This window comes from Lutra lutra, chromosome 11 (genome assembly GCF_902655055.1).
Source record: "Lutra lutra chromosome 11, mLutLut1.2, whole genome shotgun sequence".
NCBI classification, from domain to species: Eukaryota; Metazoa; Chordata; class Mammalia; order Carnivora; family Mustelidae; genus Lutra; species Lutra lutra.
In genome coordinates this window covers 98264032-98286108 of record NC_062288.1, presented here as the reverse complement: position 1 = coordinate 98286108, position 22077 = coordinate 98264032, and the positions used below count along the sequence as shown (strand labels likewise).

The 22077-nt window shown below is 37.5% G+C and overlaps 1 protein-coding gene across 2 annotated transcripts in view; it reads left to right on the top strand.

Annotated features, from left to right (window-relative positions):
• The window catches only part of TPK1 (thiamin pyrophosphokinase 1), a 346085-nt gene that overhangs the window by 167372 nt on the left and 156636 nt on the right, over positions 1–22077 (top strand). For both annotated transcript variants that reach the window (XM_047694694.1, XM_047694695.1), the window contains exon 5: positions 3630–3702. In XM_047694694.1, the coding sequence (XP_047550650.1) occupies positions 3630–3702 (73 nt within the window). The remainder of the gene's footprint in view (positions 1–3629; positions 3703–22077) is intronic.

Sequence of the window (22077 nt, the reverse complement as noted above, 5' to 3'; positions counted from 1 at the left end):
TACTTTATTATATGACAAAAAGTTATAATTATTGTAGTCATCTCAGCCTGTGTATCAGGTGTATATTTGGGATGAACCTACTTAGCAGTAAGTATCCCTGTTCATTTTCTTTCCTTGTTCATTTTTATTTTATTTTATTTATTTATTTGACAGAGAGAGAGCGATCACAAGTAGGCAGAGAGGCAGGCAGAGAGAGGGGTAAGCAGGCTCACCACCGAGCAGAGAGCCTGATGCGGGGCTCGATCCCAGGACCCTAAGACCATGACCTGAGCCGGAGGCAGAGGCTTAACCCACTGAGCCACCCAGGCGCCCCTTTCCTTGTTCATTTTTAAAGCATGTATGTTATATAGGAGAAGACTATATTTAAAAAGTTAATAGAAGTTATCTTTTATCAATATGTTTGTTTTCCTATTAATATTTTATATGAAAATATAAGTAAATTTATATGATTGCTTTCCTTCATGATTCACAGTATGCGATAAAAAGAGATCTAATTCTGTTTAAAATTATATATCCTAAGGGGACAGACACTAGTTGCCTGTGTGTATCAGTTTTTATTTTTCATTTTTATTTATTGTCCAAATCAATATGATATTTGGAAACTGGCAAATTGATTCTAGATATCTGAGGGACTAAAATTTGTGGAGCAATATTAAGTCAATTTTATGAAGTTGGGTGACTCATACTGCACAGAACCAGAGTCCTAAGTTTGAATGGCTGCTTTACATGGTGAAATAGATTGGATACTAGCTGTACATACAGCTTCTTGGATCTCCGTTTCTTACAAAGGCTAATGAGGATATTGGAGGAATTCCTTTTACCCCGTCCAGCAATGCCTCATCCTCGCTGGCTGCTCCAGAGAATCCCATGGCCTGGATGGGTTGTAAACAACAAGTACTTATTACTCATAGTTGAGGAGGCTGGGAAGTCCAAGATCAAGATTCAGTGTGTGATAAGATCCACTCCCTCTGGTTCATAGATGCCTGTCTTCTCACTGTGTCCTGATGTGGTGGAAGGGACAAGAGAGCGGGGCTCGGGGTGGATGGTGGTTCTTTTACATGGGCACTAATCCCAGTCACAAGAGCACCACCCTTCTGACTTAGTCAACTCCTAAAAGCCTCACCACCTAACAACATCATATTAGGGGTTAAGATTTCAACATACACATTTTAGGGGTACACAAACATTCAGACCCTAGCAAGCAATAATATTCTGAGATCTGTCTGAGTTTTGTTCTCTGGGTGTTTGAAAGTTGTTTGATGGAGGTTTTTGTTGTTGTTGTTGTTGTTTTGCTTTTGACATATATTTTATTCTTTTAAAATTAATATGTAACGTATTATTTGCCCCAGGGATACAAGTCTGTGAATCATCACGCTTACACATTTCACAGCACTCAGTATGGCACACACCTTCCCCAATGTCCATAACCCAGCCACCCTCTCCCTACCCCCCAACTCCAGCAATCCTCAGTTTGTTTCGTGAGATTAAGAGTCTCTTATGGTTTGTCTCCCTCCTGATCCCATCTTGTTTTGATGGAGGTATTTTAATGAAACTTAAAAAAATTCATGAATTTTTGCAACAGGAAAAACAGGAAAGAGCTAATAGTCTACTTTTAGTCCTCATGTGGATAGAGTAAAAAGTATTTACCTTGATAGGTATAAAATGAAATTAGAAGTAATTGATATGTGGCCAGGGATGTTTTGAGGAGAAGAGTTTACAGGAAGATATTGAAACCAGGCAAGTGATTTAAAAACTTAGGTACTTCCCAGTTCTGCTTTATTCTGAGATAAACTATGGTCTTTTGTACATGGTTGATATTCAGTGAATGTTACAATTTTATTAATTACCAGACATTTTAATAGGTTACTATCATTGGTTAACAAACCGACCATGAAATCTGAGCACGTCAAGCAGTACAGATCATTATAGTAGAACTTCTTACCATTTGTCCTAGGGACATAGAGCCCAGAGAAGAGTTGGTCTAACATAGATTAGTTAGATTAGGTTAGACCTAAGAAGTAATACTTCCAGTTAAGGTCAAAATTTGAAAAAAAAAAAAAAAATTGCATGAAAGAACAGAGTTAGTATTGGGTTTTTCATGTTCGTCTTTATTAATTTTATCCTGAGTGAATGTATAAGGAGTTCTGAGTCTAGTTTCGTAATACCTTGCTCTTGTTCTAACCCTTTGGCCCTGCAGTGACAGCCAAGTCCATTGTCCTGTGCTTGTAGCTGCACCGTTCATATGTGAAAGAAGAGGAAATATGATTTTTCCCCCTAAATGTATTAAGTGGGTTGTGGCAGCTTCTGTCCTCTTGCAAGAGTCTCTGGAAATTCTGTGACCCTGAATCCTGACCCAAACCCATTGGTATATCAGGAATCTCTAGGAGCCAAGAGCTTCTCTGTCTTGACTTTTATGACTTAGAGAGGCACCCAAGTTCTGGGGCTTCAACTCTTGACATGTAATACTCAGCGAACTAAAGCTCTAGTCTCCTTTTAGCTAGGGATCTAGTCTATTATGTAGCAACATGGCCCTCTTGAGAAGACATATTTGAAGTTTTATTATTCTTTTGAATCAGAACAGTTAACAGGTAAATAAACACCTGCAGAGCTAATTCTTATGGGATAGGAAAAGTAGAATATTTCTGGAGGATGAAGGCAAACATTCCCTTCTTTACATAATATATTTTTCAGAGGCTCTGGAGGCTAAGGCTTTTTGTAGGAGCACTGAGAAATCCAGGAAACTTTCATTTTTCCCCACTTAGTTTTAAGTTGGAAGAAATCCTACCAGGTCATGCAAATGTTTTATGTAAAAATAGTAAAGGATGGCTTATATACATAGAGTAAGATAGGCTTTCTGGAAGAGTTCTAAAAAAATATAAATGTAGGGAAGAGAAATGAGACAATTATGTAATTAGAAGCATTCGTTTTGGGGAGTTCTCTCCCTCTCCCTAGTGATTTGTGTAGTATTTCAAACCTGTCTAGAAGCCTCCTGTTTCTAGAAGTATGCCAACAGGGCATCTAGAAAATGTCTTTGAACTGACTCCTGCTCTGCAGAGAATGAGTAATCCTCCTCCTCACGTGTTCTGTTCAAACTCGTTCAAGTTCTGAGCTTGTGTGAGGCACAATAATGTAAAGGTTTTTATATACGTAGAAAGTAATATTGAGAGGTTTTAGGGTTTTTGAGCTGGGAGTTTATTGTATTTATTTTTTTTAAAAGATTTTATTTATTTGAGAGAGAATGAGACAGAGAGAATGAGTGGAGGGGAGGGGTGAAGAGAGAGGGAGAAGCAGACTCCTTGCTGAGCGGGGAGCCTGATGTGGGGCTTGATCCCAGGAGCCCAAGATCATGACCTGAGCTGAAGGCAGACACTTAAGTGACTGAGCCACCCAGGTGCCTTTGAACTGGGAGTTTTTTTAAACCAATAATCCCCCCCCTTTTTTTTTTTTTAAAGCAGGATAAACTTTGACTGACAGTGTGACTAGTTTCATGTATTAGTTGGGTGTGTGGAGTTACTCTTAACCATACTGTATGGAAACCAAGCGTGTTAAGACATCCTCTTGGCATAGTTTTAAAGGTTAACAAACAAGTAGTCTTAATTAGTTGACTTACTTGGAATTCTTTGTTTCAGCTTTTTGCCTGAATTCATCAGTGGAGACTTTGATTCTATTAGGCCTGAAGTTAAAGAATATTATGCTGTCAAGGTAAACTGTAAACACTTCATATTTAAGATCTCGCATATGATTGCCTTTCTTATGTTCTTTCTGGCTTTCTTGGTGTATGTGTAGGGATTTAGAAACTCTTTGCTTATTAAAAATATTTTATAGCAATTGTAATACATATTGAAATAGGATTTAGAAAATGACAAGTAGAAACACAGGCTTAGTAATTCTTTCACCATCAGATATTCATTAATACTTAGTCCTTCATGCATATGTATTTTAAATGAGTTTATATAGGCTTATTTAATAATATACTGTTACTGCCTATAACCTCATTAGTTAATATATATTTTTCAAAAGTCATTTTTAATTTCATTTAATGTATACACTGTATTTAATTTAACCAGTTCCCAGTTGACTTATTTTTAAGTGTTGTCTATTTTTTGCATTGTAAACTAATAAACAGACTTGTAAATGAATGTTTATCAAAATGCATAATTATGTGTCCCCAAAATTTGAGAACCAGTTTTTTTCTTTAATTTTAGTTTTCTTAAAACTGTCATTACCCTGTTCTGAATAAAACTATTCATTACAACTTGAAATTAATAATGACATACCACTTATTAGGGTGTTCATTTTATCACTATTGTGCAAACCTCCCAGAGATCCTTACTGCTACAAAGAATGCGCATATGATCCAATTAAGAATGATAGAAGACACATAGGAGTGTATTACAGTAATTAATAATTTAAGCTTTTACTGGTTTTAGAGGACAATGCAGAGTTTTTTAGATAAAAATTATAGCTCAGCAATTCAGCCACAACACCATCATCTGTATTCTTCTGAAACTGGTATTAGCAAATCGCACACACTTGTAAAAGAAACTGCAGTTACTGAGATAAAAATTTTAATTCTTTATAAGGCATGGGGATGAGTGAGATAAATCAGAAAGAAGAAAGGGAGTGAAACTTTCATAGGAAGGAAAGAAAGGAGAGGAGGAGGAAAGGAAGGAAAAAAGGGAAAACATGATTCTAAATGGCGACACAGAGATACCAAGTGTCTAATGAATAGGCTGTTATGATTTGGAAATTCTGGGGCTGGCAGTGAATGCAGATCTGGGCATGTTCCCTCTGCCCACCAGCTGATCAGATTCTCCATCAGCAAATGAAGACTGTTCCCAAGTCAGTGTTTGATATTCATGCTCAATTACTTTAACATTGGCATCTTTCCGTTCATTCCCCACAGCCTCACTTCTCATTAACTCCATACCTCAGCCTCTTTGGGTTGGAAAGCCCTCAGCCTTGTTTACAATGCAGAGTTTTATAAATTCAAAGATATTAATCATATTTTCAGAAGCAGAAGAAACAGCAGGAGAGGCAGGAACAAGCAGACTTAGAAACAAGTTGAAGATCTGCCAGATGTCTTTTCTCCCCTTCTCTTAAATGCTGCTGGCTTGCTAGAACTGCAAGTGTCAGTCTGATAATTCCTATCCAGGATGAGGAAATAACAGAAAATGAGGGGAAGCCAGCTCCTTAACTTCTGAAATCAATGAAATGAGGTCAAAGATAAAGGAAAATTTTGGGTTAACTACAATTTGATGAATTTCTCTTATAACTTCTGCTTCAATTTCTTTAACCTCAAAGCTAATTTTTATTTATTAAGGTATAGTTTTTAAAGTAAGATTAGCTCATCTAATAAGTCCTACATTGCGTAGTTATAAGTTGATATAGTGCAATCCAGTTTTTTTCAAGTATCATTGGGAACTCACAGCTTTGAACTTTTCTGATCTGTTCCCAGAGGGCACCAATGATGTATTTTATATAGCTAATGTGCCCTATATAACACATGGTGAGTGTTTAGCTACAGTTTTAATAATGATGCTAATGACAACAAGTTAATGCTGCATCTCACACAATTCATATAAACCATTATCTCCAATGTAGGCAGTCTTCAAGCTGCTCTTTTACAAATGAAAGAAGATGATCTCTGCTTTCAAATACTTCTTTTTTCCTTCTACCTGCTCTGGGTTTTCAGTGAAACTGAAACTGGGACTGTAGTGAAAAAAGTAAAATAAAGAAGGAATTTAAAATGCTGAAGTTTCCTAAAATTATAAAGTGGATTTTACAGCCAACATTTATTCACACAATTTTTTCCCCAGTAGTCTTTGACTTAAAGGAAAAATCCAAGCTTGCATGATTATATAAAACTTCTTTTTAAATTAAATTTAATTTTTTTATTTTTAAGATTTTACTTATTGAGAGAGAGAGAGAGTGCATGAGCATGAGCGTTGGGAGGGGCAGAGGGAGAGAGAAAGGAACAAGGAGATTCCTCATGGGGCTCGATCCCAGGACCCCGAGATTATGACCTCAGCTAAGTCAGATGCTTAACCAACTGAGCCACCCAGCACTCCTGACTATACAAAACTTTAAATTGGTTTGCCTACCTAATTTCTGAGAACACTAAAATATAGAGTATTAGAGTATTTGATTTGCTGGCTTTTAAACAGAATATTTTATATCCCAGATCTTGCCATCTGCATTAGTTATCTATTGTTGTGGAATAAATTATACTAAATTTTAGCAGTTTGAAATGGCAAACAGTTTTTATCTCACACGCTTTCTCCAGGTAAGGAATATGGAAGTCAATTAACTAGGTGCTTCTGGCTCAAGGTTTCTCCTGAGGTTATAGTGTAGCTGTGTTTTTCAGTCATATCAGGGCTGCACTGCAGCTACAGAATTCTCTTCTAAGATGGATCATGTCATTGCCGGTTGGTCTCACTGGCTGTTATTTCTCAGTGGTTAGTGACTGGAAGCGTCAGTTCTATGCCATTGGGCTGCTCACAACATGGCAGCTTGCTGTCCAGAGAGAGAGGGGAGAAGGGAGTGAGAAGGACATGCATGCAAGACAGCCAGCCCAAGACAGAAGTAGCTGTCTTTCTCGTGACCTAATTTCAGCAGTGATACACCGTCTTAGTATGTCTTCTGGCAGATGCTGCTAGTCACACAGACCAACGCTGGTACAGTGTGGGATCAGACTGCACAAGGTTGTCAATACCAGATGGCAGGAATCCTTGGTAGCCATCTTGGAGGCTGGCTACCACGCCATCTGACTGACTTTGTTCTGAGTGTTAGGCAGTGAGCAAGATGTTTTAAGGATGTCATAATAGATTCCTGGTCTTTAATTAGTGATATGTAAGAAGGAAGAAGAAAACATTAGCTATTAGTGTTCCTTCTTCATATGCATAACCTGCTTTAAGCAAAGTTACATACCCATAACCCAACCACTAATCTTTTTGTTCATAGGTCTTAATTATTTATTCCTTTGGGTTTTAGACATGTAGGGTAGAGTTAAGTCCACACTTAATTCCATAGGTCCATAGAAATGCATATGCTATGCCTTTCTTAGTTTACTCCATAAAGCTTTCCTTTTCAGATAGAGCTGGAAGATATTTGCGTTTCTCCTTTTGCCTCTGTGTCTCAGTTCTTCCTGTGTGGCTCATGATACTAGCTCTGAAAGAAGAACGTCTCTTATAGATTTTCCCCTGATATTTTTGTTTGTTTATGTATTACTCTCTGAGTCACTATTCCTTGATTCAAGTCAAGAATCATATATTTCAGCCTTCTTAATTACCCAATCTAAATTACCCACATTTATTTTAGTTTCCAGAGAACTTTTTAAAAAAATTTTATTTATTTATTTGACAGAGATCATAAGTAGGCAGAGAGGCAGGCAGAAAGAGAAAGAGATAGGAGGAAGCAGGCTCCCTGCTAAGCAGAGAGCCTGATGCGGGGCTCGATCCCAGGACCCTGGATCATGACCTGAGCCGAAGGCAGAGGATTTAACCCACTGAGCCACCCAGGGGCCCCACCTGAGAACTTTTAAAGAAACTGTTATATCATGGAACTCCTGATATGCTTTGATTGACAGGTGGTCTATGGAGTCTTGACTAGATATAGGAGGAGGGGTTTTCAAACATGTTTCCTTTATATTTAGGAGATTAAGGAACTCATAACTGTATTTTAGGTGCCTTAAAGAGCCATAAAATAACAAGGTTTTTCCAAAAATGTAGGTGTGTAGGATAGATGAAAATATTGGATAAATATAATGAAATATATTTGATAAATATAAATATAATCGTATAAATACAATAATTTAAATACAATACAAAATTAAACAATGTTATGTAGCCCAGTTTTCTGATGAAAAAGCTAAGGTCCATAAAGTTTAAATGACTCAAAAGAAAATGGTAGATCTGGTCAGAGACAGCTCTTGGGTCAATATCCATGACTTCTATTAAGAAGAATTTTGTTAGAACTGAGACTCAGCTGCCACTGCTGCTTGTCAACACGTTATATCTGGCCTGTTGGGCAAGTTGCTTGCACAAGGTATTTAGCATTCCTGGGAATGAATGCCAATGTCACACCAACAGGTTAATAGTCAGTGCGTTAACCAGACATTGTGCCTTCACATTGCCATCATGCCATTCCCTTCCACCCTCAGTGCTGGGGTGGCAGTAGTTGGGCCAGACTAAGAATGCCCAAACTAATAAGTTATTAAATTAGATAAACGCTGTTTATAGGACACAGGATTGAGCCAAGACAGAACATTGAAGAACCAAGGTGATTTGGTAATAGAAAATTAGCAAGGGTGTAGGTAGCCTATGAATGTCTTCCTTTGTGCTACAGATGAGTATTTTGGCATTCCAGAAAGTGTTACTATAAACAGAAGGCCTTGTGCTAGACCATCAGGTGAAAATGACTATTGTTTTAAGTCAGGAAAAGGACTCTAGATCTAAGTTCTGATTTTTATCTTCTTTGTTAATCCTTCCAAATCATGGAATAACACAATATGGTGTCACAACAGTGGTCAAAAAATACTAGAACATGGTGTGGGCCAAAGACCCTGGTAGAACTAAAGTTACAAAGGCAAGACTTGACTGAAAACATACGTGACCCCTGGTGTAAATGATGAATAAGACTAGCAGAAAGGTTGGGTTGATGCCAAACCACCAATTTTCTATTAAAGCCATAACAAGATCATTCGAGGCTACCAGGTAGTTCTAGCACTATAAGTTCAGGAGTAGAAATAGAGATCCAGGCATATTACTCTCCTTGTCTTTCATTATATCTTTTTCAGAATTGGAAAGATAAAATTTTTTAAGCAAATAGATGAATTATTGAAGAATATCTTGTACTAAATCAATGTTTTTTAGTGAGGTTTTCTCATCCTCTAACACTGGTTTGACTGTACCCAAATTTTTGAAGACTACTCTTGGAAGACGAGGGTAGTATGTCTAAATGTTTTTAACCTGTGCTGCTTTTCATAACTATAAGATATTAGGAATATTATATGCAATAAAAAGTTGCTCATCATTTTACATCTCATCTTAATGACTGTTACTTCTATAAATGTTTCTGTTACATCTTTGGAGACTGAGGTTTTGGGTTCAGATTTTACTTTCACCTGTCAGAAAAATGGGAAATTGGCTTCTGGTTGACATTTGAATAGAATGTCTGATTTTTCATAAATGGACTATAAATGTTAAGCAAGAAATGCTTGTGTATTAATTCAAATTTAAAGATGAGGACACTGATTCTCAAACAGTAGGGGTGGCAGGTAGAGCTAGGTATCATACTCAGGCAGAGACGTCAGATACCACTGAGTCTTGGCATTGTAGTTTGTGGATTTTTATAAACAGTAAAGTCATGATTTCCTGGGCTAACTGTACAAATTATTTTTTGAGTTGCTAGCTTGCACGTATGGAAGTCTTAACTGAGGCATGTGAAACTAAATCAGCCCTGGCTTTCTCATACACTTGTAATAATGATCATGTAATGTTAGACATGTAGAAGTACTCTAAAAGTTCTTAGGTGGTAGTATTTGGTTTTACTGTCTAAAATTGTTTCCATAAGAGCCTTTTAAAAAAAAAATACTATTCTCAGTAATACTGCTTTTAAAAAGATTTCAATCCATTTATTTCCGTAAGTGTACAATTTATGGACCTAGATTTAATAAATCAGAATAAAAATTACTGAAAATATCCTTTTGAGTTTGATAATGCTTCAGGTTCAATTCTATTTAAATTTCATAGAATCTCTAGAGATATTTTTAATCTCCAGTTAAAAACATCTCTATTAATCTTTGGAAGGTCATGAATCTTATTTCCTCCTCCTAGCTGTGTCTCTTTTCTACTTCTGCTTGGCCACATACCAACAACTTTTAGATGTGGTCCAATTAATTTAGAGAAAATGACAAACTGGGCTGTTAGAAATTGTAAAATGTTAGCCAGTTTGGCTATTATATCATACAGAGGAAACTATGTGGCTGTATAAAGCTCAACTCCATTGACTGGTATATTTCTTTAAAAAATAAAACAAAAACCCCCGAGTATAGTAAATTCTTAGGCTTGCGCATTAAGACTAATTAACATATGTTGAGATATAAACCTCTGTTAAGGGAATTATAGACAGTCAGTTTCCGTTGATAACTGAGTGACAGGTTCTTCACTTTATATTGTTCAGCTGGTTAGTTCATCCTTATTAGCATCTCCCCAGGAGAATGATGAGACAAGCAGAGGACATTAAGTGGAAGGATCTCTCCAATATACCTTAATTCTTATGCTTGCCTCAATCATAGTCCTTTCAAATTGACTTTATTTTAAATGGTCTACATTTTTCAAAGCCTGTTTTGTTTGAGTTTGTTTAACATATTTTAGGCATTTAAAAAGGGGAAGTCTATGCGCTTACATTTTTAAGAACTCCTGAGTGCCTCACAAATGACCTCAGCCTGACTGCCCAACTCCCCTAATCCTTCTCTGTGTTCTCTAGGGCCTCTGTGACTCTGTCTCTTTCACTCCTTTGTGTGGCTCATGGGATGCCCCTGCTCATCAGTGTTCCCTTGCTTGGCTTCCCACCTATATCTGTTGGGACTCCTTCCTTTGTACTTTTCCTTGCTGAGTTTGATATAATTTTTTAATAATTTTCTTCTTTGGTGTCTGTTAATCCGTGATCTTCTGCAGCCTGAGGTCTATGATCATTCATCCTGGTATCCGTACCGTAGTAGGAAGTGGCCTCTCATCACAGTAGGAAGTAGCTTCTCATCACAGAAGCAGGTATGTAATCCTGCTACTGTAATCAGCAAACCACTGGTGCCACACCATAATTGATACAAAAAAAGCTTTCTGTGACCAAATGGATTTGTGGAATTTGACATTCTGTATGCCCCCTTTGGAAATTCATCATGGAAAATACCATTTTAAGGAAGGCTGCCCAAAATGTAATTTTGTTTGCCTTCGTATTTCTCAGTGAGTTTGACTACCTACAACACCTGATGCACATTGGTTTCCAGATAAGTCAAAATGTATTTGGATGGTTCTAATCCTGTTTCATTGTTTCAAGTTCCTCCTACCTTTAAAAGTTGATAGGAAAAAATAATCACCACAACCTTAAAAATAACAGTATTAGACAACAATGATATTAAAGTGCTTCCAACATGCCAAATATTCTGTACGTACTTTTAATTATAAATTCATGTATTGTTATGCCCGAGTTTTCGCGTCCGAGAGACCACCGAAGAGCCAACACCGATGCAATCACATGAGGGTTTATTTGACAAGCTTAGGCTTGGGCCCAAGTATACCCAACACAGCAGAGTAGGGACTTGGACCCCGAACCAGATTATAGTTTTTAAAGGTAGAGTAGGGGTGGACTCGACAATGGGTGAGGACAAAGGGGATTATGGATGATGTAAGTCTCTAAGGAATCAAGGTCTCCAGGACCTTGAGGGGCTAGCTATTGTTGGAGAAAGGTTATTTATTACCAGTAGTAAAAATCTTCTCGTGAGACCCTTTAGATGTGTATCAGTGGGCCATATGCTTGGGAATGATTCTCGACACTATCTTGGCAATTTAGAGATAAAGTTTCCTAAAGTAGACTTACAGGATCCTGGTTGGACCTGTTGGAGCAGGGGGTTGGTCAGGCTAGGATTGTCCTTAGCAAAACCTCAAGGTGAGGGCAGTTGAGTCCCCAGGGGAGAGCCACTCTGTCTGTTTCAAGGGCTTATGAGTAGGTAAGGAATTTTAATGATTTTCTTCTGCCTCTGTTTCCCACATCCGCTAAACTTGAGGTGGGATGGCCTTAATTTTCTCGGTCCCCACAGTATCTTTGCAGCAAACTCCATTAGGTCAAAACTATTCTGCACGCTTTATAGAGATCATGGAAAGCACAAAGAGATTGTACAATTTGCCCAAGCTTACACAGCTAGGAAGTGGTTAAGTGGGATCTAAACAAGCATTCTGGCCCAGGACTCCACAATTTTTCTCACCACTATGCAATAATCCCCTAGTGGAAAGGAGGGAGTTTTCTCAAAGCAAAGTGAGGATTAGGATCAGGTACTCGGAAGTTCTGTGACCTCCTTTTCTCTGTGTGGTATTTAATTTCCCTTTTCTACTTCTACTTAGTTTTAAGTAACTGGGCAACAATACTCACCTAGGCTACCTTTGGTGGTGGCTGCCTGCCCCGCACCCCTCCTCACTTTCCAGTTTTGGGGAGACTTGGCGGGGAGCCCTGGCGGAGGCTCCTTTTTTCCTTAGCATATTCAGAGTGGCTGTGAAGGAACAACGTCCACACCAGGAGTGCCTCGCAGGGTCTGGATGTGTCCAGGAACATTATAAAACAGAAGTGTATTCAAACATCCTAATTGAGGAAGAATATCTTAAGCTCTCTGCTTCCAGGGTTGCCATGACCATCCCCAAGTCCGTGCTTCACTAGGAGGACTGACTCACGGACTTGGCATATAGTCATTCTCTTGGCTGTGATTTTTTTCTTTAATTGAAATATAGTTGACGGAAATACATTGGTTCCAGGTGTACAATAGTGATTTGACAATTCTATCACCATGCAGTGCTCACTGAAAGTGTAGTTACCATCTATCAGCGTACAAAGTTACTAGTATTATTGACCATATCCCCTGTGCTGTACCTTTCATTTCCATGATTTATTTCTTTTATAACTGGATACGTTTGTACCGCTAATCCCTTTCACCTATTTAGCTCATCCCCCCCCAACCCCATCTCCTCTGGCAACTACCAGTCTGTTCTCTGTATGTATGACTTTCTCTGTTTTTTTTGTTTGTTTATTTGCTTTATAGAGTCTCTATATAAGTAAAATCACATGATTATTTGCCTTTGTCTTGTTTATTTCACTTAGCACGATACCCTTTATGTCCATCCTTATTGTCATGAATGGTAAGATTTTTATGGCTGAGTAACATTCTGTTGTGTGTATATACCACATCTTCTTTATTCATTCCTGTATCCATGAACACTTAAGTTGCTTCCACACCTCAGCTATTGTGAATAATGCTGCAGTTAACATAGAGGTGCACATCTCTTTTCAAATTAGTATTTTTGTTTTCTTTGGGTAAATATCTAGAAGTGGAATTACTGGATTACGTGGTGGTTGTTTTTTAATTCTTTGAGGAACTTCTATTCTGTTTTCCACAGAGGCTGCACCAATTTACATTCCCACCAATAGTGCTGGGAGGGTTCCCTTTTCTGTACATCCTCACCAATGCTTGTTTTTTCTCTTCTTTTTGATACTAATTATGCCTGTGATTTATTATACCAAAAGGATACAAAGTAGAATCAGTGAAGGGGAAAGGCACATGGGGACAAAGTCTGGAGAAAACCAATCATTAGTTCCAAGAGTTCTTTCCAAGTGGAGTCACGTGGATGTGCTTAATCAAATTGTGACAATAAGTGTGAGGTATTTTCACCAGGGAAACTCAGTCCCCAAAATATTACTGGGGACATCCATATGTAGGGCACCCACACCCTGTGCATTGTGTGTATCAAAATTCCAGACTCCCAGGAAGAAAACAAGCAGTTGCTCAGCATAAACCACATTGAATAAACAGTTTAGGCACAATAGGCCACTATTAGCTTTTAAGGAAAAAAAAAATTTTTTTTTTCTCTTTTTAGTATAAGGGAACTATTTACCATTCAAGTTCTTAGTTGTGAGCCAAGGGCCAACCTTGCAGGCAAAGCTTTTTTAGGATAACAGTCTGAAGCCTGCTATATTAACACTTTCGGGCACTCTCTTCCAAAAGAACTCTGGCTCTGCTTTTAGGAAAAAAGCCATCATTTAAGACCCCATGTTGTTCTAAAAAGACTTTTGACTTCCATTAATGGAAGTGGTGACTTTCTTGTTTGGAAAGCTATAGTTTTCATTCAATGCCGAGTTGAAAGGAAAGGTTATTTTATAACACCCAGGGCAGTGAAGATTGCACTAGATGAGAATGTCTCTTTATGTTTGGGATTGAATGGAGAATTGCAACAAGGTTAAATTGTGTTTATTCTTTTCTTTTACGCGTGATCTAGAAAACCAGAAGGAGAACACTAAATTATATCAGGCAACCTATTACTTGGGGTTTTTAAGAGTTTAATCATGTGACATTCTTGCTGAAGAAATCATTACTTGTAGGCTGTCATTTGATGATAAAAAAAAAATCTTTTTAGTTTAAAAGTAAAATGTTTTTAGAAGTTTGGTGAATAAAATGGAAAGAGCAATCTACCATAGTATGCTTTATACAATAAAGAGGAAAGTGGGAAATGGTTATTTTGTGATTACATTTCTACAGAGTAAAAGACCATTTTCATACCCTATATCAGAAACATACATCATTAGATTCCAGTTGGCTTTGTCTAACTAAACTTAAGAACTACTTTGGGCTAATTTTGGATCTTTGTCTTTGATTATGTGGAGTATATGTCATTTTGCATTATACCTGCTATACTCTTAATCTGACAGGCAGTTTCTTGTTAGAATTCTGGCCAGTTCAGTTTATTTATTTATTTATTTTTTTAAAAGATTATTTATTTATTTATTTGACAGGCAGAAGCAGGAAGAGAGAGAGAGGGAGAAGCAGGCTCCCCGCTGAGTAGAGAGCCCGATGTGCGGCTTGATCCCAGGACCCTGAAATCATGACCTGAGCCAAAGGCAGAGGCTCAACCCACTGAGCCACCCAGGCGCCCGGCCAGTTCAGTTTAATGAATGATTATGGAAACTCATTATTAATATTTTAACATATTCAAATTTTAGAAGACTCTTGAATATGTCTCCCTAAAATATTTTTAAGTGTATATCATGCTTACGTACAATAAGAAAGGCAACTTTACCATTAAGTAGAGGAAAATAAAAAATGAAGTGTGTGAGAGCCAGAGTTTTAATACTCAATAAAACTCTTTATCATTGAGCCATGAGAGACTGTGGACTCCGGAAACAAACTGAGGGTTTCAAAGGGCAGGGGAGTGGGGGGATGGGTTAGCCAGGTGGTCAGTATTAAGGAGGCCACCTACTGCATGGAGCACTGGGTGTTATATGCAAACAATGAATCCTGGAACAGGATTAGTATCAAAAACAAATGATGTAGTGTATGGTGACTAACATAACACAATAAAAAGAAAATAGAAAAAATATTCTAATATGATGGGATAGTAAATTATTTTGTTTTCCGAGCCAATTTGGAAGGTAATCTTTGATAGCTTTTTGCCTCCTCTCTTACACCCTGTTGATTGACACCTATTTCCACTTCCAGAAATGTCCATTTCTTTCAAACTATTCTTCACCGCTCAGTCCTCAATCTGATAAACCACTTCCCATTTCATACCTGCTTCACACTCCAGAATTATCTTACCTTTTTCTTCCTTGCTCTCCATTGAAGTCCTCTTTCTCTTAGTGAAAGTGATTTCTTTGCTTATTAAGAAGCTAGTATAGCAATTAAATTAATTCACAGTAAGAAATTCATGATGAATTGTCTTGCCTACTGTTATATTTTAAGAAACTTTTTACCCTCCTCTACTACTGGTGGGAATATGGAATTTTTCATCCTTCCTAGAAAGCACCCGTCACCATATATCAAAGATCATAAACAATTTTCTTACTATTTTCCTGGTAATTTCATTTTCTCTAATTCTAAGAAAAATAAGCCAAAAGAAACACTTACAGACTGAGCTATTGAGCATAATGGTAAGTTAAACCGCAGAATTTTCATGAATATAATGATAAATATTGTGATAATATTGTAAGTTAGGAAAGCAGAAAAAAAGGAGAGCAAGATAGCTAAGCATTCAGTGCCCATTTGCCGCACTGAGGTTTTTATATCTTGGGCTACTAGGGAAACAGCATGGGGTCAGGCAGGAGTCATGTCTTCGGAGAGCTAAAGGATTTTCAGTTACTTAAAACTGGAGAAAACCAGCTAAATCAAGGTTCAGAACAAATTATAAAGGCATTTTTCTGCTTCAATCTGCCAAAATACCCAAAGTTTAATTAAGCAGCTTTGAGTACAAAGTATGGTTAGTTAACAGTATGGGCTTCAGATCACATAGAATGGCCTCAACAGCTGTGTGATCTTGGGCAAGTTACTTAATCTCTCCAAACTTGAGTCTGCGTATCTTAAATGTGATCATGACACTTACCTTATAAGGGTATTGTGGGGATGCAAGAACGTAACTCTTGTAAAGTGACTAAAATCTCCTGTAACAAAAGGTGTACTCAAATAGTAGTTATAGGTGTTATTAATTTAATGAGGAAGACAGTTAATTATCAGCAGATTACAATGTTAAGATTCAAATTTTAACATAGTTTTAAAATTCTCTGATTTTCCAAAGAATTGGGTTATATTTTGTTAGGAAAAATCTTAGGTTATTGAAAAGCATCTTCGATTTTATAGCTACATGCATATTGCATTTAATTATGCGAGGTGAGAGACTATATGCAAGCCATCCAAATAAATATTCAGAATCGGTGTCCATGTGGTACCTAGGAGGAAATAATACTTCTGAATTCTTAACCTTATAAACTCAGGCCATAAAGTTACAGTAGAAGTCTCAGAGCCCCATAAAATCTCTTCAGGGTAATTTGCGCAAGTCCTTTCTTGTCCTGGGTAGATAGATGGGCACCAAATGACTTCACCTAAAATGAGTAAGCTAATAGCAGATTTGGGAATGCTTTCACCAGACTTAACTCCTTGCCTCTTGTTTTAATGAGACCCAGTCTCTCTGTGGATATAGTGTATGAAATAACAACTGATATGGTACTGTAATTTTTTTCAAAAGGATCTGTTTTCTTTCCCATTAAAGAGTTTTAAGGAGTCAGCATAATAGAACCTGATAGGTTTTGTGTGTGCTAAATGTAAAAACTCATTAACTTATATTAGTTAAGTTATTGGCAGATGGTAGATTAAGTCATTGACAATGACAGTCTAAAGACTTCTGCATTGGTTTTTGGCAGTTAGGTTGACACTCATTGCCTTGTAATAATTTCTTTGAGTTGTCACTAAATTCAAAAATAGTTCAGTTAGCAGCACACAAAGTTCTTGGGAGAATATTAACAATATGTTGCTTACTCTAGTAATCGTTGATGTGAGGTGGTCTGACTGTAGCCTCTGATGTTTCTAGAGAATCTTCAGGGGTGCCGAGATGAGCATCTGCAGCGTTCATCGCTGGGCCTGGAGCCTCATGTGCACTAGCTCGTGGAACCTCCGTCTCAGTTTTAGTTGGCAGATTAGTTCTGTTACAGACGAGGAAAACGAGGTGCAGAGAGGTTCCTTTAAAGGGCTGAATCAGGGTGGCTCAGTGGGTTAAAGCCTCTGCCTTTGGCTCAGGTCATGATCCCAGGTTCCTGGGATCGAGCCCCGCGTTGGGCTCTCTGCTCAGCGGGAAGCCTGCTTCCTCCTCTCTCTCTGCCTGCCTCTCTGCCTACTTGTGATCTCTGTCTGTCAAATGAATAAATAAAATCTTTAAAAAAATAAAAATTAAAAAAAAGGGCTGAAACTTTTCCCTTCTATTGAATTTCTCACATATGTATAGGGTTTAGCTGTAATCACAAAAACTTATTGTGGGCCTGGGTCAGGGATCGGTTGGTAAACTCCAGCCCATGGGCCAGAGCTGCCCCATTGTGCTTTTCTATAACTGGCAAGCTAAGAAGTGTTTTTAAATTTTTAAATGTTTGGTGGAAAAAAAATCTAAAGAAGAATAATGTTTTATGGCATGTGACAATTCTCTGACCGCCAAATTTCAGTTTTATTGGAATGCATATTCCTAGTTATTTCTGTATTACCTGTACATGCTTTTATGACACAAAGGCAGCGTGAATAGTTGGGACACAGGCCCTCTGGCCTGCACCTCCTCCTGAAAGAGCTCCTATCTGCTCCTTTGCAGAAAACTCTGCTCATCCTCGTCTAAGTGATGATTGATCTCAGGCCTTTATAAGAGACTTGATTCATTACTAAATGTTTCCTACTTGCCATTTACTGTGTTGGGTTCTGGTACTGGGGATGCAGTAGCCAACAGAGGGCACAGTGCGCACCTTCATGAGGCTTATGGCTTAAAGCTCATAGCTTGGTTAATACTTTAATAGTAGTTAAGTAGATATAACAAGTTACATAATAAAATTATTTGGTCATTTGAATAAAATATTTTAATACTCAAAGTAGGCTATTAATAGATTATAAAATAATGAAATTGGCTAACGTAATAATACATTTAATTGGTTAATCTAAGCTTTTAGCATAACCCTTGTTGTTTAAACATTTTTTTCTTTTTAAAAAATGTAAGTATGCCACACTGAACTAAACCTTTTTTTTTTTTTTAATAAGTCAGTGAAGAATCAGGGTAAGGGTAGGGGCACATGGAGAGGGGAATTTCAAACATGCTCCATGCCTAGTGTGGAGCCCAATGTGGGGCTAAATCTTATGACCTTGAGATCATGACCCTGATTTCGTGACTGTAATCAAGAGTCAGACATGTAACTCTGAGCCACTTAGGCATCCCTAAACCTATCTGTTTTAGATGATTTGTGATTTTACTGTGATTAGGATCATGCATTACACATATTACATACATTTTTGTGTTTGCTATAACCATAGATGCTAGCTAGCAGTACTAGAAATTGAAGTGAGCTATTGTCATTCTAGGGCATATTCTGAAAACTCCTTTTTGCTAAATTTTTATTAGTTCCTTGATGTCAGTTTGATTCCTTGTCATTGGTCTTAAGAAATGAATTACAACTCATTCAAAGATACTCTGAATTATTTATGTAGTACTAAATAGTGCTTCGTTTGTTAGCCTCTATGTACATTGGTGGTTCTTGTTGCCTCATTGGATGTTAACTTTGATAACATTGCTAGATTTTAATTTGTTTAATTGCATATGAAGCACTAATATTCGTTGCCACTTTAAGAATCTATATTAGTCACGCCCTAAAACAAAAGTGTTACATGATTTTCTTATGGCAGCAGTAGCATAATACCTTTGAAAAAATAATGACAATGCTGCTTTTCTGTGTTAGACTCATTGTCTAAGGCTTATCCCTGTGTATATTTTAGAGAAGCATACCATTAGTGCCATGAGGAGAGAGATGCCTTTAATCTATCCATCATTCTTCTGTCCATCATACTTCTGTTGAGTGCTTGACATGCCTTGGGATCGTCCTAGCAACTGCGATGCTGATGTTAGTTTCCCGATACTCAAGGAACATTGAGTCTTCTCTTCCTGACTGGAGATCATGCATTCCCAAACTAGCAGACAAGGATTTTGCTAGATGGCCATTTTTGCCAGTGTATGTGTGTATGTGATTTGTTCCACTTTGGTTCATTTGCTCTCTGAGCACACTTCCTTGTGTGTTGTAAAGTTCTACTTCTGTTAACTTTAGTAAGTTTGCTTCTTTTTTGTCTTCAGTCTCCTCCAATCTGCTAATTTATCATTTTGACCATAGGATTAATTTACCTTATTTGTAACTTTTCTGCATCTTTCTGCACCTTTTATATCTGTTTTTAAATTTTTATTTCCTGGACCTTAGGGCACCTGTTATTTTAATATGAACTCATGGTATTTCCTTGATATTATAAACTATTTCATTTTCTTAATTCATATTTTCTATTATAATATGATTCTCAACAGTGCAGTGTTTTGATGTTCATTATACCTCTATGGAGGAGAAGGTAATCGCTCATTTTCCGAGTGTCTCATTGCACTGTATTGCAGTTGGCTTTCCTTTAGAGTGTAGCTCAGCCCCGAAACCAAAATGGGATTTCACATGCCCACACTGTCCCCACTACCCATCAGAAAGAAAGGAGCAACTTAGGGATGAATAGAAGACTGACTTCCTTTCGGGCACTTACTGGATAGTGGTGAAGTGTGGCTGGGAGTTTCTTAGTATGGAAAGAGGATGAAAAGGAGCCTCCCCTTAACTGGCTGTCTTTCCCACACTCAGACACACACATATTTCTATTTTACATGTTTACTAATTATGATATTCATGTTTTTATTTATACCACTGGGCCATTGGTGTTTGGTAGATTCCTACTTCCTCTGTACGCAGTACAGTTTAATAAAGGAATAAACATCTAGTAAGCTCCTAAAAAGTAGTTGACTGGGCCTCTGGGAATTTATTTATAATTAACTTTTCATGTGTCTTTTCCTGGTTTTGATTCATGGAATGAGAAAGACCTGATGAGGAAATCTGTGGTCAGTTCGACACACTGGAACAGAACTTTTAAACTAGTTTGAACTTAATTTTCCTTTTATGTTTGGTTATGGTTTGGAGGACATAGGGTGGGCATTGTGGTTCCTCATCTTCAGAAGGTTAGAACAAAATTAGAATAGCTTTGGGGCGCCTGGGTGGCTCAGTGGGTTAAGCCGCTGCCTTCGGCTCAGGTCATGATCCCAGGTCCTGGGTTCGAGCCCCACATCGGGCTTTCTGCTCAGCAGGGAGCCTGCTTCCTCCTCTCTCTCTGCCTGCCTCTCTGCCTACTTGTGATTTCTCTCTGTCAAATAAATAAATAAAAAATCAAAAAAAAAAAAAAGGAATAGCTTTGACATTTACACAGACTAAAATTTGTGACATCAATCCAAATCTTTTCCTTTTGAATTCTAGTATAAAACAAAATTATTAAAAATGCAATATTAAATAATAATCCAGCTTGAAAAAGTGGTGTGTCCATAAAGGGAACTTAATATTAGAATTGAGCTATTTAAATTTCTGTTTGTATAATGACAAAAACTTCATAAGGCAAGCGCATAGAATGAGATTGGAGCCACCTGCTGGCTCATAAAATAATAATTTGTATCCTAAAAAATATATTCCAAGCAACTAAGGAAAATCGAAGACAGTAGTAGTTGAAACAAAAGTTTCCACTTTAACATTGGTATGTTAAATGTGTTTTAGGGAGTTTTGTAGTTTATACTTTGGAAGGTTTCTGTGTATTCTTAAATATACATACATCTGTTAGAAAGCTAATATTAAAAACCATTTATTAGAAAGTGATATACTCTAAATTTCCTAGCTTTTATATCTGCTAAATCTTGGATCAGTGTGAGTTTTTGTTTTGTTTTTTAAACATCTAATCCATAGTGATTCTTCACAGAATTCTTCACAGTACCCAGGGCTTCTGACTCTAACAAATGGAGTCTTACTCTATATCATAAATAATTCCAAATAGATACTAATATATAATAGATGAGCGTCACTTGTTACTTTAGGGCATTTCTGCATTTTTCCTTGTCTGCAGGATTTTGATAGTTTCTCTTTGGCTTTATATTTCCCCTCTTTTAGATCTTAATATGTTATCATAAGACCCAGAAAACAGTAAAAACAGTCTTCATTTGGCCAAAGGCCTGGTATTGTACTTCGGCTAATGCTTTGTTTTGCCAGTGTCCTTTCAAGGTGTTGTAAGCTGCCCCGTGAGGGCTGTTGGGGCTGTTTGCACTTCCAGTGAATTCCTTCTCAGTCTGTGATAAGATTAGAATCATTTGGACTCATGACAATTCCAAGAAGCTATGGATGGCTGATAAACACCTCAGAGTTTCTAGAAGTTCTTGGTTTAGATACAGTCTGCATTTTTCAGTTCTGGTAATCTGTTCCCATGTCCTGACTTACACTCTTAGGTGTGTCTGTCTTAAATTGATGAGGTAAAGTCTTGCTCATATGTTTTGGAAGAGCTCATAGCGTGACTTGTGATACCATTCTCACGGTACCAACTCTGGAGATGTTATCTGACCTTTTTGCTTCAGGTTATCTAGGTATTTATTTCCACATCATTAAGAATAAAGGATTCCTGGGGCGCCTGGGTGGCTCAGTGGGTTAGGCCGCTGCCTTCGGCTCAGGTCATGATCCCAGGTCCTGGGTTCGAGCCCCACATCGGGCTTTCTGCTCAGCAGGGAGCCTGCTTCCTCCTCTCTCTCTGCCTGCCTCTCTGCTTACTTGTGATTTCTCTCTGTCAAATAAATAAATAAAATCTTAAAAAAAAAAAAATAAAGGATTCCTAGATCCTTAGATCCTAGATCTATATCATAAAGATTTCTAGTTGTGACAATGTTGCATCCACCTGTCTGTGGCTTAGCAAATCAATTTAAATTT